The 12,393-nt window shown below is 43.8% G+C and overlaps 1 protein-coding gene across 1 annotated transcript in view; it reads right to left on the bottom strand.

The window, feature by feature from the left end:
* Positions 1 to 247: 247 nt before the first annotated feature.
* MYO7A (myosin VIIA) overlaps positions 248 to 12,393 on the bottom strand; it is a 60,896-nt gene continuing 48,750 nt past the window's right edge. The window contains exons 36-48 of the mRNA XM_065729934.1: positions 12,258 to 12,382; positions 11,298 to 11,455; positions 10,441 to 10,594; positions 10,158 to 10,313; positions 9,855 to 9,960; positions 8,180 to 8,293; positions 7,073 to 7,160; positions 6,769 to 6,875; positions 5,900 to 6,085; positions 5,037 to 5,153; positions 4,147 to 4,230; positions 3,579 to 3,698; positions 248 to 2,573 (exon numbers count right to left, since the gene is read on the bottom strand). Coding sequence (XP_065586006.1) covers positions 2,484 to 2,573; positions 3,579 to 3,698; positions 4,147 to 4,230; positions 5,037 to 5,153; positions 5,900 to 6,085; positions 6,769 to 6,875; positions 7,073 to 7,160; positions 8,180 to 8,293; positions 9,855 to 9,960; positions 10,158 to 10,313; positions 10,441 to 10,594; positions 11,298 to 11,455; positions 12,258 to 12,382 — 1,605 coding nt within the window. The 3' untranslated portion in view covers positions 248 to 2,483. The remainder of the gene's footprint in view (positions 2,574 to 3,578; positions 3,699 to 4,146; positions 4,231 to 5,036; positions 5,154 to 5,899; positions 6,086 to 6,768; positions 6,876 to 7,072; positions 7,161 to 8,179; positions 8,294 to 9,854; positions 9,961 to 10,157; positions 10,314 to 10,440; positions 10,595 to 11,297; positions 11,456 to 12,257; positions 12,383 to 12,393) is intronic.

Below are 12,393 nucleotides of genomic sequence, written 5' to 3'. Positions count from 1 at the left end.
GTCATAAGGGTTGGAAAAGATGTCCGAGATCATCAGGACCAATCATCAGCCCATTGCTACCATGCTCTTTAAGTGATGTCCTTAAGTGCCAAGGCACACTGATGATATACTCTTCATCATTGGATGCTCTCACCAGGAGTCCCACTACACGAAGAGAAGTCCTCTCCCTAGTGAGGATTTGAGAGCCCCAATCCCACCCTTCCAACCCTGGTGACACCATAACCACACAGTGCAGAACAACCTCCCACAAGCCACTTAATGCCTTTTAATAAGAGTATTTCACTTGGACATATGTTTTTGCATGTTACATTGCTTGGTGTGAATACAAAGAGACCAGCAGATGCTAATACATATGACACACAGGCACACACAAACAGAGTCCCAGCACCCCCATAATGATAGGGTGTATGGGAGGCCAACAGAGCTGTGAATGAGGGGACAAAAGATGTTGTCAGGGAAAGCTGCCCAGAACAGCACTTGAAAACATTTATATGCTGTGTCATCTACTGATATTGTTGGGAGAGGCAAAGATGGCTGGAAACTCAAGAAAGTTACGGTGGTGGCAGTAAGGATGATGGAAACATGTCTTGGGGTGGGTGGGATCCCAAGGACAGCCAGATCATGGCAGCTAGGGAGGGAGGAGGAGCATTAGAGATGGTTGCTGGGGAGACAACAAGGCTCCCAGTGCAGTCTTAGCTGGTTTTACCACAATCCCATCAACAAAGTGCCATAGGCAGGGAGGCAGGGTGGAGGAAGGGGATCTTGTGACAGCTCTGTCCAGCAGATGGATGTCTCTGTGCAGCACTGTGCTTGCTTTGGTGGACAAACCAAGGTCCACTGTCGCTGCTGCATCCCAGCCACAAGCTGTGGTGCTTGTGGTCCAACAGGCAGTGCCATAGTGTTGAGAAACTGAGCCCAGCTGAGCTCCAACACATGGTACCATACAATATAGACTTCCATGAGTGCAGCTGAGCTCAGCCCAACACACAGGACCAAGAGTTCTCCCATAGCTACTAGGAGCCATTCAGCATTAGTGACAACAGCATCAGATCTTGGTGGACAATTCTCACAGCTTCTGATACTATGTGCCCAGGCACCCGATCCCTTAAAGTCTGGATTTTGGAAAAGCAACCCTTGCTCTTTCCCCTGAATCTTCCTAGACGCAACATGGGTTAGCCTACTCTCTGCTGGCAGGTCCCATCTCTGGTCCAGTGGAAGCTCCACACTGCATGCTGCTGGGTGAAGATGAAACAAGCAGCCTGTAGATCAGTATGGCCTACCAACTATAGAGAAAAGCCCACTGAGATCAAGGGCCTGCCCTCTCTGTGAGTGATTCAGGCTCCATCTGGGGCTGGTAGAGAGCCATTTTACAGAACAAAACACACAAAAGCACAACAAAATCATTAGCTGTTTCCAGTGTTGATGGCCAAGTCCCTTTTAAAGTCAGAGCCCTTTCTGCACATGGGCTTGGCCATAGTCTTCCAAGAATGGGATCTCCGAAACCTCCACATACATACTGAAGCTTGCAGAAAAGATCCCCCCAGGGTTGATCTGTCTGATCACGAGGCAAGAGGAGGTATTTCATCTTCCATGCTTCACTTCCAGCTGAGCCATTGACTGGGAAAGATGTGCCTTAGTCACTGGCAGTCACGGTTCCAGGGGAATCCTTGGGCAAGGGATTGTCCTGTAGGTCGCCCTCAGCCCCAAGTTGTTGGCCAGATACCAGCACAAAATGCAAGATTTCTTTCTTTTTAATATTTTAAAAAATAAATAGAAGAAGAAAAAACTTTAAAATTCATTCATTAAATATTTCCAGCATTGCACAGACAGCATTTTAATATTCTAACATGTTCAATCAGTGGTTTGTTTATTCTGATTCCTAGTTAAAATGTGCTCCTCCCAGCCTGTTTTCTCCTTCCATCCTTGAGAACACAGTGTATTCTTTTTTAATGTCAAAAAACAAGCCCTGCTGTGTTCATCGGATGCCCTTCCAGGATGGATTGGGTCTCCACTACTTGTCTTCAAAACCAGTATGTCCATAAACTCACCAGAAGATGTTAGCATCCCAATTGTTCTCTTGTCACTTAAAAAATAAAATAAAATCACAAACCAAACCAAGCCACACACACACGCACACACACAAAAATCCACTTCCCAGAGCCTTTATGATGCCAGCCATTGGGTTCAGGCAAACCTCCTGCCAGAGTTTCTACTCAAGTGGTTATCTGAGAGCAGTGTTGTCCTCTGGAGTTCTTTGAGGTTTAGGTGTAGTCAGGGTGAGGAGGAGATCAGAGATAGTCATCTTCGCTGGAAGGGGTGGTGGGATTGGAGGCCTCAAGGTCAGAGTCCAGAGAACTCCCTGATGGTGTTCGGCTCATCTTCCACATCTGGGAGGCAAAGGTTCTCCCCCAGCTGCATGGGTATCCCACAACCCTCAGCTGGTGAATTAGCCCCATGGCCACATGCCAGTGGCTTCTTGCAGTTCACTTGCTACCCTTTGCACTCCTCTGTTTACTCATGGCTGTTAGCATCTGGCTGATGTACGAGGTCAGAAGATCATCCATCTTGTAGCCCTGGTGAAAGGAGAGAAGATCTTACACATCCATATAGCAAAATTTAATCTCTGGCTTATGCCTCTTCAACAGACTTGCTATAGGTTATAGATTTGTATGTGTCCAAGTGTATTTACTTTCTTTTTTCCCCTCTTTTCCACCTTTCTCCTTGGGTGGCATGACCCTGACACAAGGATAAAAGACCAAATACAGTTTGCAGTGTGAGATTCTCTCAGGATTCTACTTTTGTTCAGAGCTTTGGAAAAGGAGTAGATTTTCAAAGAGATAATAATAAACAGGATGTTCAAAATTAATGTCCACAATTAACCCAGCAGAAAAATTCTATCCTTCGTTCTTAGAGTTTAAGATTTGCTCAGCAGAAGTTCTTTTGTTGTGACTGTTAGTAGGGACAAGATTGACAGAAGACTTTCGTAAAAGTGCTCCTCTTGAACCAACATCTGCATTCACAGAATCATACAAGTTGGAAAAGACCACTAAGACCATCTTCTCCAACCCCAACCTATCTCTTCCACACCCAATAACCATGTCTCTCAGTGCCATATCTTTACAGTTCTTGAGAACCTCCAGGGACAATGACTCCATCACCTTCCTCGGCAGTTTGTTACAGTATGATTTGTTATGCTTTTCACTCTAATGGCACAGAGAAGAATCCCATGCTCCTGGGATGGCAAAGCCACAAGCACCTCAGGCTTGCCTGTATCTTGGGTGATGAATCCAATGAGAGCTCTGGTAAAACTTTGCATGAATGCACAGGCAGAGGTGAGACCTTACATACCTTGACATATCCCAGTACTTGATGTCTAGCCCCCATTTAAGAAAAGCTGTTATGGAGATTATAACCTTAAAGTGCTGAAATGCAGAAGAAATAAACAACGGTGGCTCATTTACGAAACCACCTTCAGCTCAGAGAGTCTCTGAGTCACAGCTTACTGAATGCATTTAATTTTGGCCTGCCAATGTCTGGATTTATTCTAAGTGTGTGCTATAATCTTTAATACTTCTTACCAGGGATGTCTCACAGAGCAGCTTGCTTCCTCTCACCAGGTTGCCAATTGTTATATGGAAGTACGTGTTGCCACTGCTCCAGTTGGAGATCTTGGTGAAGGGGTGAGTGATGAGAATATCCTGGTGGGAACACAAAGCTGACACTCAACACCCAAGAACCTCAACTTTTATGAAGGACATAGGGACCTTTCACGTCCCTTCCTTCAAAGCAGACTAAAGTTGGCTGTTGAAAAGAGACTGTACCATGACCTCATAGGAACATCAGTGAGGTGCAAGACTCTGGAACCTTCAGTGCTTGTGGAGGATGGCTGTTCTGGAACGACCATGTGGCTGGTGAAAATATCTAGAAGCTCAGCCCAGCTCCAGTCCTAACGTCTATGAAGGACTGAGTGTGCATATTCTCTGTTTACAGGACTCAAAAAGTTGTTGCTCTCATTTTTTTTTTCCTCCAGGATATTTTCTGGCTATTTTTGTTGTTCATGTTAGTCTTAATGAGATCTTCTGTACCTAAATATGACAGCCTTTGGGCTGTTGGCTCAGAAGGAGCTGGTGAACATCTCAGTCTTACCTTGGTTTTGGGATCGATGAGGCTGACTCCGTGTTTATTGATGGCAATTAGAAGGATTTCTGGATAATTTGGCTCTGTAGTTTGCTGTTGAAAATGAGATGAGCTGATTAGGGGGAGGTGTCAGGCAAAATTATTTCCTTTTTCCTCACTGCTTATCTTCTCCTGCCTGCATCTGCAGGCCTATTAACAGCTATCCAGTTAATTATTTAAAAATAAACATAGAAACCATTAAGGTATTGGAAAGAGTCTGGGCTGTCTTAATTACAGATCTACATACCTGATAATTGTCATGTGAGCTACAAAGAGCAAGAAGTTCCCTGCTCTTTTCAGACATCTTCAAAAGTGAAGCCATCCCACCATTGCAAAGGAAGAGCTGGGGCAGGATGGCAAACCCCCAGACTTATTCTCTTCTACCCAGTCCCTAAGTTTGAGATTCTGCTCTCCCTCTTGACTGCTGCTGTGGACCTCTTGGCCAATAGTACACTGCTCTGTCCTTATCTAATCTTTACACTGAGTTTAATTAGTGTTGGTAAACACTTCTTCCAGCCCTGTGCCAGCATGGGATGTACTCCTGGATTTGATTTATGGTGTGTGCAGATATGTGGAAAACTCTATGTCCCCTTTTCCCTTCATAAAATAGAGAATGACTCTTGCCTCTTCAGCAGTACATCTGTGTGGACAGACCCAAAGATGACTGAGATACACTGGTGCTCTGCAGTGTCTCAGTACTGTAAAGAGATGAGGCAGTCACAAATCAGTCTATCAGCCTTTTACTGATGGCAAGTCTCACAATCTCCCAGTCCAGTCCAGACACTGAGACAACCTGCCTTAATATGGAACTTCTAAACTTGGCCAAAAGCTTCCAGAAAAACTCCAAAAAGAGCGGATACCTTCACTTCAAAGAATGCTGATCCAAATGTAGGCCACTTGAAGACAATCTTTAGGAAGGCAAGCTTGGCTTCTTCTCTTGTTTTGCCTGCGTGCTTATTGTAGTATGCCACAATGGACTGCAACAGAAAAGACAGTAGAGCTGGAAGGTTTGCATTGTGGAGTACCATTGAATTTTCCAGGGAAGGTGTATCATGCCACAAAGATGGACTATCTTACCAGAAACCATAACTGCTTAACATAGCAATTTGGCTTTCAATGAGACTCCTTAACAAACCACAATGTATGATAAGCCTACAGTCAGTTCTCTCTGCTCTAAATCCTAGCCTGAAGAGTGTTTTTTTGCAAGTTTTGGGGCAGTCATCAAGAAGATGACTAGAGAATTTATATAGGTTTTGATTCCAGTCAATGCTCCAATGAATACTTCCACTGGATGATCCTGGAGCAAAACCAGGAACCAAGTTAGTTCCTTCTTTCTTTGATGAGCCATGATGGTAACTCTATGGTAGGAACTATAAGTTTTGATCTCCAATTTATGAAGCAGAGGGGACTTAGGGACCTCTTGCTGAAGAAACCAACAAATAGTGGGTTAGGTACATAGCTGAGTTCAAATCTCAGGAAAGAGAAAATACTTATAAAATAGTTTCTTGGTAGTGAGACATCTATATTCTTCTGTGATCTAGACTTGCCCATCCAAACATGCATGTACAATTCCTCCTCTTGGTGCTGAAGGGAAGGCAGTGCTCTACCAAGGCTCAAGAGGGTCACTCATTCTTGGCAACACGACTTCAACAGTGAACATCAGACAAGTGATACAAGATGGTGTGCTTCTCCAAGCCAAGTATGAGTAAAGCTGCTGTTTTACCCGTTTCCAGTCATCTGGAGAGAGCTGTCGGATGAGGTCCTGAGGCACCAGCTCCTTCAGGAGCTTGGGGATGCTGGGGAAATAGGACTTGTCATCCTCAAACTTCACTCGATAGATGAGAGCTGCCAGCTGCAGGACCTCTTCTCGTGTACACTTGTGGTAGCCACGTAGATACTTTGGTAACTCCTGTGTGGGGGAGACAGCAATCAGAGATGGAGAGGGTGACACCAGAGCTTCATTCTCTGCTGGTAAATGTGAGTTGTCTAAAGATCTCTGATCTAAAAAAGCCTCCTATATATCTAGCACAGGGTGGTCCTTATACTAGATAACATACTTTGCATTTACAGTCTCATTCAGCCTCCATGTCACTGGAAAATCACCCCTCATAATGGACACTTGGAACTGAATGTTTTGTTCTGCCTTTCTTTTTCTCCAGATTTTTCAGTCTATACCAGAAGATGTTTGAAAAACTGTTAAGAAACTATTTAAGCATTAGGGGATATGGTCATATTGGGATTGCAGCTTCTAGAATGACTTCTGGGGCCATCACAGTTCATCTCCAAGAATGGAAGAGCTGAAAATCTTCAGAATGCTTTTGAATTTGGCCTCCTAGCTGAGGTTGCTAGGAGGATATACTCTCCCACTTCTTGCTCAAGAATATCTGGCACAATTCCCAGCTGAAGAGGTTACCTAAAATGCATGAAGGCCAATCCTTGCCATGCGACCCAACTGCCCTTTGTAGCTCTCTGTTTAAGGCAGAATTTTGTTCTGTTTAATGCAAGTCTTCATCCATCTGCACACAAAGAGTCTTTCAATCCCATACTTAAAAGCTCCCAAAGTCTCACTGCTATTTCAGATTCCCAGAGTACCTGATAATAGTGGAAGATTGAATCTGCCATTGAATCCTTTCCAGGCATTGTGTTGGTCCACAACTTTTTCATGAAGAACACTTGGTAGGTGAGGGAAGGCACTATACCTGTGTGAAGAAAGCAGTGAGCAAGGATCAGAACAATGCTGTGAGCACCAGACAGATCATCTCCTCATCTCCCAGGTGATGTCCCCAGGGTTAGCACAACCACAGCAATGGCCCAATGGCAGTCAACCTTTTTTGAAAGGACTGGAGGGCTCAAGTAGGACTGTGTGTGACCCATAATGGAGAAAAGGCACTGTTACCATCTTTTGCTGGTCTTGCTTTCTTTATCCAGTCTGTCAGGTGTCTCACAAAGTCAAAGAAGAAATCTCCCTCGGGCACACTTATGACCTGGGGGCACAGTACATGGTTATGAAGACCAAGTAAACAGCAGGAGGCCTCAGGTATGGTTGCACACTGCCCCATCTCCTGTGGTTGTTGCTCACTGCTTTGTCTCAGTTATACTTCTGGACTACAGACTGTTGATGTCAGAAAGCCATCACTCTCATTTCCCCCATTACTCTTTATTGGAGCTTTTTGTTTTCCTTGGGAAATTAATTTTCCTCCATTATGACTATCTCTATGGATTCATACCAGTTGCCCAAGGCAGCACTACGCTGGCACATTTTTCTTAGTCTTTGTCACAAAATCATGGAGTGGCTTGGGTTGGAAAAGATTTTAAAGATCATCTAGTTCTAACCCTCTGCTGTGGGCTGGCTGCCAGTGACCACCTCAGGCTGCCCAGGACCCCATCCAACCTGGCCTTGAGCACTTCCAGGGATGGGGTACCCATAGCTCTCTGGGAAGCTTGTGTCAGTGCCTCCATTGCCCTCTATTTCCCCCAACACCTAATTTAATCTTTAATAAATTCATCTCAGCAACAGGGTTTGGTTTTCTACTTCCTTTCTCTGGTAGATCCTGCACGTAGAATGGTACTGGCTGGATCCCTAAATCGACAAGAACACAGCAGTGTTATCATCAGGTATTAAGGCTACATGTTCTCAACACAGGAGACATTTCCCTTTTAGGATGATTGCTGTAACCATGACTATCTCATGTGTAGCAGGTTAGATCTTAGAAATGCTGCGCTGCTTACAGAGAAATTCATCTCATTTGTGGGGCTACAGAGTTGGAAGGGACCAGTAAAGGACATCTAGACCAACCCTCCTTAGTGAACAGGGACATGCACAGCTAGATCATGTTGCTCAGAGCCTGGCCAGCCTGACCTAGAAAGTCTCCAAGGACAAAGTTTCCAACACATCTCTGGGCAACCTGTCCTATAGCTCTGGCCCCAGCAGTGAGCACCTACTGGGTCTCTAGAAACAAAGCACTGTTTCAGCACTACCCCAAGGTGAATGTGGGTCACTCACCTTGTCAGAGATTTTGACAAAGAGGCTGAAGCCTTCAGAAGACTTTAGGAGCAGCCTGTTGGAGATGTTTTGGCAGAAATCCTTTGCTTTTGTGCTGGACTCCACCTCAAATGCCTACAAATAAAGGAAGAATATTAACACTGCTACCTCAAGATTAATTTCTGTCTTACGCTCTCTTTGAGGAACTCTAAGTTCAGATGTATGAAAAGATTTAGGTGCCCATCACCAATGAAAACCATGATTTTGTGGACTGTGGCTCTGCACGGGGGAAGGCACATTTGTAGAAGTTCAGCCATACTATTGGTGAAATGTTATAATTCAGGATACTACATCTGCATTCTGTGTTGATTTCTGTAGGACTTCCAAGATAATGCAAGAGATTTTTTCTGATCCATATGTAACGTCTCAGACCTATTTGTCTACAGGAGAGAGAGATTTCCAGGATGATCTTTCCCAAATGTTTCTTCACTGATGATATCTCCTCATTTTCCACCTTCTGAGCTATTCTTAGAATTTTCAGTGACTTGTTTTTTCTCTGTCCACTTAAGGAGTTCAATTCACAGCAGTTCAAAGAATTTAAACTTCTACCTACCACATGTATGACCTTGTTAGCCTGAACCACCAAGACCCATGTTCTGCATCTCATGGGACTGAGAAAGATGCATGTTATACCATGGTGACAAGGCTTTGTCAGCTCACTTGGGTTATTTCCATGGTCAAAGGAATCACATCCAAGTGCAGAAGTTCTCTCTACCTCCTTCTCCAGGCTCTCACACAGATGTGTGTGCATAAAGCAGTATCATGCTTGTTACTGGTCATATACAAAATAAAATAAAATAATAAAATAAATGAAATAAAATAAAATAAGGTAAAATAAAATCAAATAATAAAATACTCAGAGTGATGGGAAGTCCCAGTAGGTGTCTTAAAATCCCTGTTGCACATAAACATATGCATACACAGGTATTGTTTACATCCTCCCATGGATGTAAACTGTTTTTCACATGAACTCCTTTGGAAATGAAAGAATTTAGCTGTACCTAAGGGCATGATGGAAAAGAGCAAGCCTCCCTGGAATACCAAGCAGTGACATGAGACAGCAGCATCTGAAAGAAGATGCCTATCTGCTTCCAGCAACAATATAACTACCTGCCTGATTAGTGTGTAAGATGCTTAATGAGAGGTTTCTGAGTGCAGGCATCATGATTTCTGTGTCATCTCAGGTCAGAAGAATCAGGAATAATTGCATTTTCTTGCTTGCCAGCTCCCTGCCCTGTCCCTGGGGAGTCCCAGCAAAGTGCCTGGTTAGGAATAGCTTTGTGGACTGTATCTTCTAGTCTAGGTTCTTAATAACTGTTGGCCAAGTTTTGTGAGAAAGTGAGGGAGTGGATGGAGAGGAACACATCATTTTCCCTCTTGATGAGATTGTATTATAAAATTTCCAGTAAGAGCTGACTCTGCACCCATGTCTTGAAAAGGTGGTTTGCAGTAAATCAGATCTGTAAGCTCCAATCTCCTATTCTGATAAGAATGGGTTTTTCTGACACTGCTCTTGTGGGAAGGCTGATTTTTTCTACATTAGAATAAATGGTAACCTCTTCTGAGATTTTAATAAGAATTGCCATCCTGACAAAAAAAAAAAAAAAAAAAAAGAATTTATTTCTATCCAACATACCTCATCAGTGTCATCAGGAAAGTAAACCTTGTGGAAGATTTGGGTGGTTTTGTGTTGAATGGCTTCCACCTCTACAAGATGGGGAGGGTACTTTCTGGATCCATTCCTGCAAAACAAGAGGAGGCAAGTACCACAGAATAAGCAATGTTCTCCATCAGACACATTTTTAGTTACTCTTCGTTGAATGAAGAGAGAAACTGAGATTTTTCTGTCCCTCCAACTACCAAAATATCTCTTACTTATTGCTTCTCATGCACTGATGCTATGACATGGCCAGGATTAGGAGGTCCTTTGGTGTTGTACCTTAGGGCTTTCTGGAGTCTCTGGATGCAGTCTGCTGCCAATGGGTGATGTTTCCGGGACTGAAGAAACCTTTGGACATGGGGCAGGAGGATGTTACTTGGAGGGAAAAGGCCTGTGCACAACCACAACAGCTCCCAGCCTTTCTCTTCGCTGTACCTAAATTAGGAAAGATACAGAACACAAAAAATAACTCATGGCACTAGAAGGGAGGAACAATGTTCCAGATATGCTTTGCCCAACACAGGCTAGTGTCTCTGGGACAAGCAAAACAGACAACTCATACTTGATGTGATTGTCAGTGAGCTGTTTCAGAGTCTGGCAGTAGATTTCATCCTTCAGAGGCTCAGCTTTCAAGGCACCTTCAAATATTTGGTCTGTCAGCTCATTGACTGAGCGAGTCCTTTTAGATGGATAGTCACCCATATACTTTAGCACTGGTGAGAAGCAGAAGTTAAGGATTAGCTAACTGGGAGGTCTGGAGAACACCTGTTGATGATGGACAAACTACACTTGACTTACAGAAGGGCTGTGATAGTAGCAGGAATGGTAATAGCATTAGTACCAGGCTTATACCAATAGATCTGTTCAATCTATAAAGTGTGGACCCTAGAGAAAAGCCCACTGAAATACAGAGGCCATTTCCACAGTTTGGGTCTATGTTTGCATTCTGCCTATCTCTATGCTGTCTTTATTCTGCCATGTAAAGTGATATTCAGCCATCAAACCATGTCCCTGAGATAATGAGGACTGGTTTGTATCCACACTGGTTAGGTCTACTCCCTTGCACAGCAGATTCATCTTGGAAAGTTGAAGTAAGCCAAAACAGAACCACTGAGTTAACCATGAAGCAGTGTGTACTAGGAAGACTCAATATTTTAGTGGTTTAGATCTCAGTGGTCTTTTCCAACTATAATGTTCTATGATTCTGTAATAACTTGCTCCCTGTATCTCAGATCTCAAGGATGCTTGAATACAGATGCCAGGATCAGATCCATCTCCAAGTCTGAGACACAGCCCCAGTAAGTTTTCTTTGGGCTTTCTGTGGGCTTCTGTTGTGTCCCTGAGGAGCCTGATTATCCCTTTGTCTGCCAGACCTGTTGCTCTGCTGTCCAAGGGCAGCACCAGGCAGTAAAAGGATATCAATGAAGGCCATGCAAGCTTCTTGGGACAGCTCCTCACTACCCAGGATCTTCTTCAGCAAGGGCTGTTTGATGGGCTCCCGGGTGTAACACCACAGCTTGTCCTTCCCACGGCTCTTGGTGATCATGACTCTGCTCAGGGTGTGTTTAGGGGGAGGTCTGGTGGTAAAGACAAAGAAAAGTAATAGTGGAGAGGTTACATTGATGAAAGGGATTGTGTGTGGCCTGTGTTTTACCTGGAAGGTTGTTCTCAACACCTAACTAATATATTCTTAAACCAAATGGGAATTTACATTTTAGCAAGTATACAGCTCCATTTCTACCCAAACCATAGCCATTTTGACTTTCCTAGGGCTCAGAAAAGTCTGGTTTGAACCCTAGCCAGGCACTGACACCCAAAAAAGCTTTTCTAATCACAAGAGGAATGGTGATGAAAGTGGGGAGATGGGCAGCAATGATGAAAGAATATTGCCCAGCAGATGAAGGATGAAGACATTCTAGAGGACTTGGTCTGCCTCTTTGGACTGCCAACCCCTCTGAGCAGGAAGGGCAGTTTTGGAGTCAGTCTGGTAAGCTGTATGCAGCCAAGGGTTATGCTTTGGATCTGAAATGAAAATATCCCCACCTAATTCATCTGCTGCCTACACAGTTGTAGCATGTTTGGGCTCCTTGTGGGACCATAGGAAAGGAATACCAGGTCACTAAGCACAGCCTCCCCAATGACATCAAATTTCACTTTTAAATCAGCAATGATTCAATAAAAAATCCTTCATAAAACCCTGTCTGTGGAAAACTTATAATTCATATGCCATTGCCTAAACTGGAAGTTTTTGTTGTACAGTCACACAAGAGGATAGGATAGTTAGAGTCTTTTCCAGTAGCCAAAAAATTACTGATTCCCAAGCTATGTGAAGTTGTATTCCTACTCCTGTATTTTTTGAAGATGGTTGAAAAAAATCACCTAAAATAATCATAGGAAAATTCCTCCAAGGTGTATGGCTTCACCCTCTCTTCACTGTCTGAAATTGCCATCTGGGAGGTTCTGATAACATCTTGTCGTTGGTCAGGGGTCATTGTGACCAGTGCCTGTCGGATGA

Source organism: Cyrtonyx montezumae, unplaced genomic scaffold (assembly GCF_038088225.1).
Source record: "Cyrtonyx montezumae isolate F1298 unplaced genomic scaffold, pur_monq_1.0 scaffold_12, whole genome shotgun sequence".
In the NCBI taxonomy this organism is placed as follows: Eukaryota; Metazoa; Chordata; class Aves; order Galliformes; family Odontophoridae; genus Cyrtonyx; species Cyrtonyx montezumae.
This window is presented reverse-complemented; position numbering and strand designations above follow the sequence as displayed.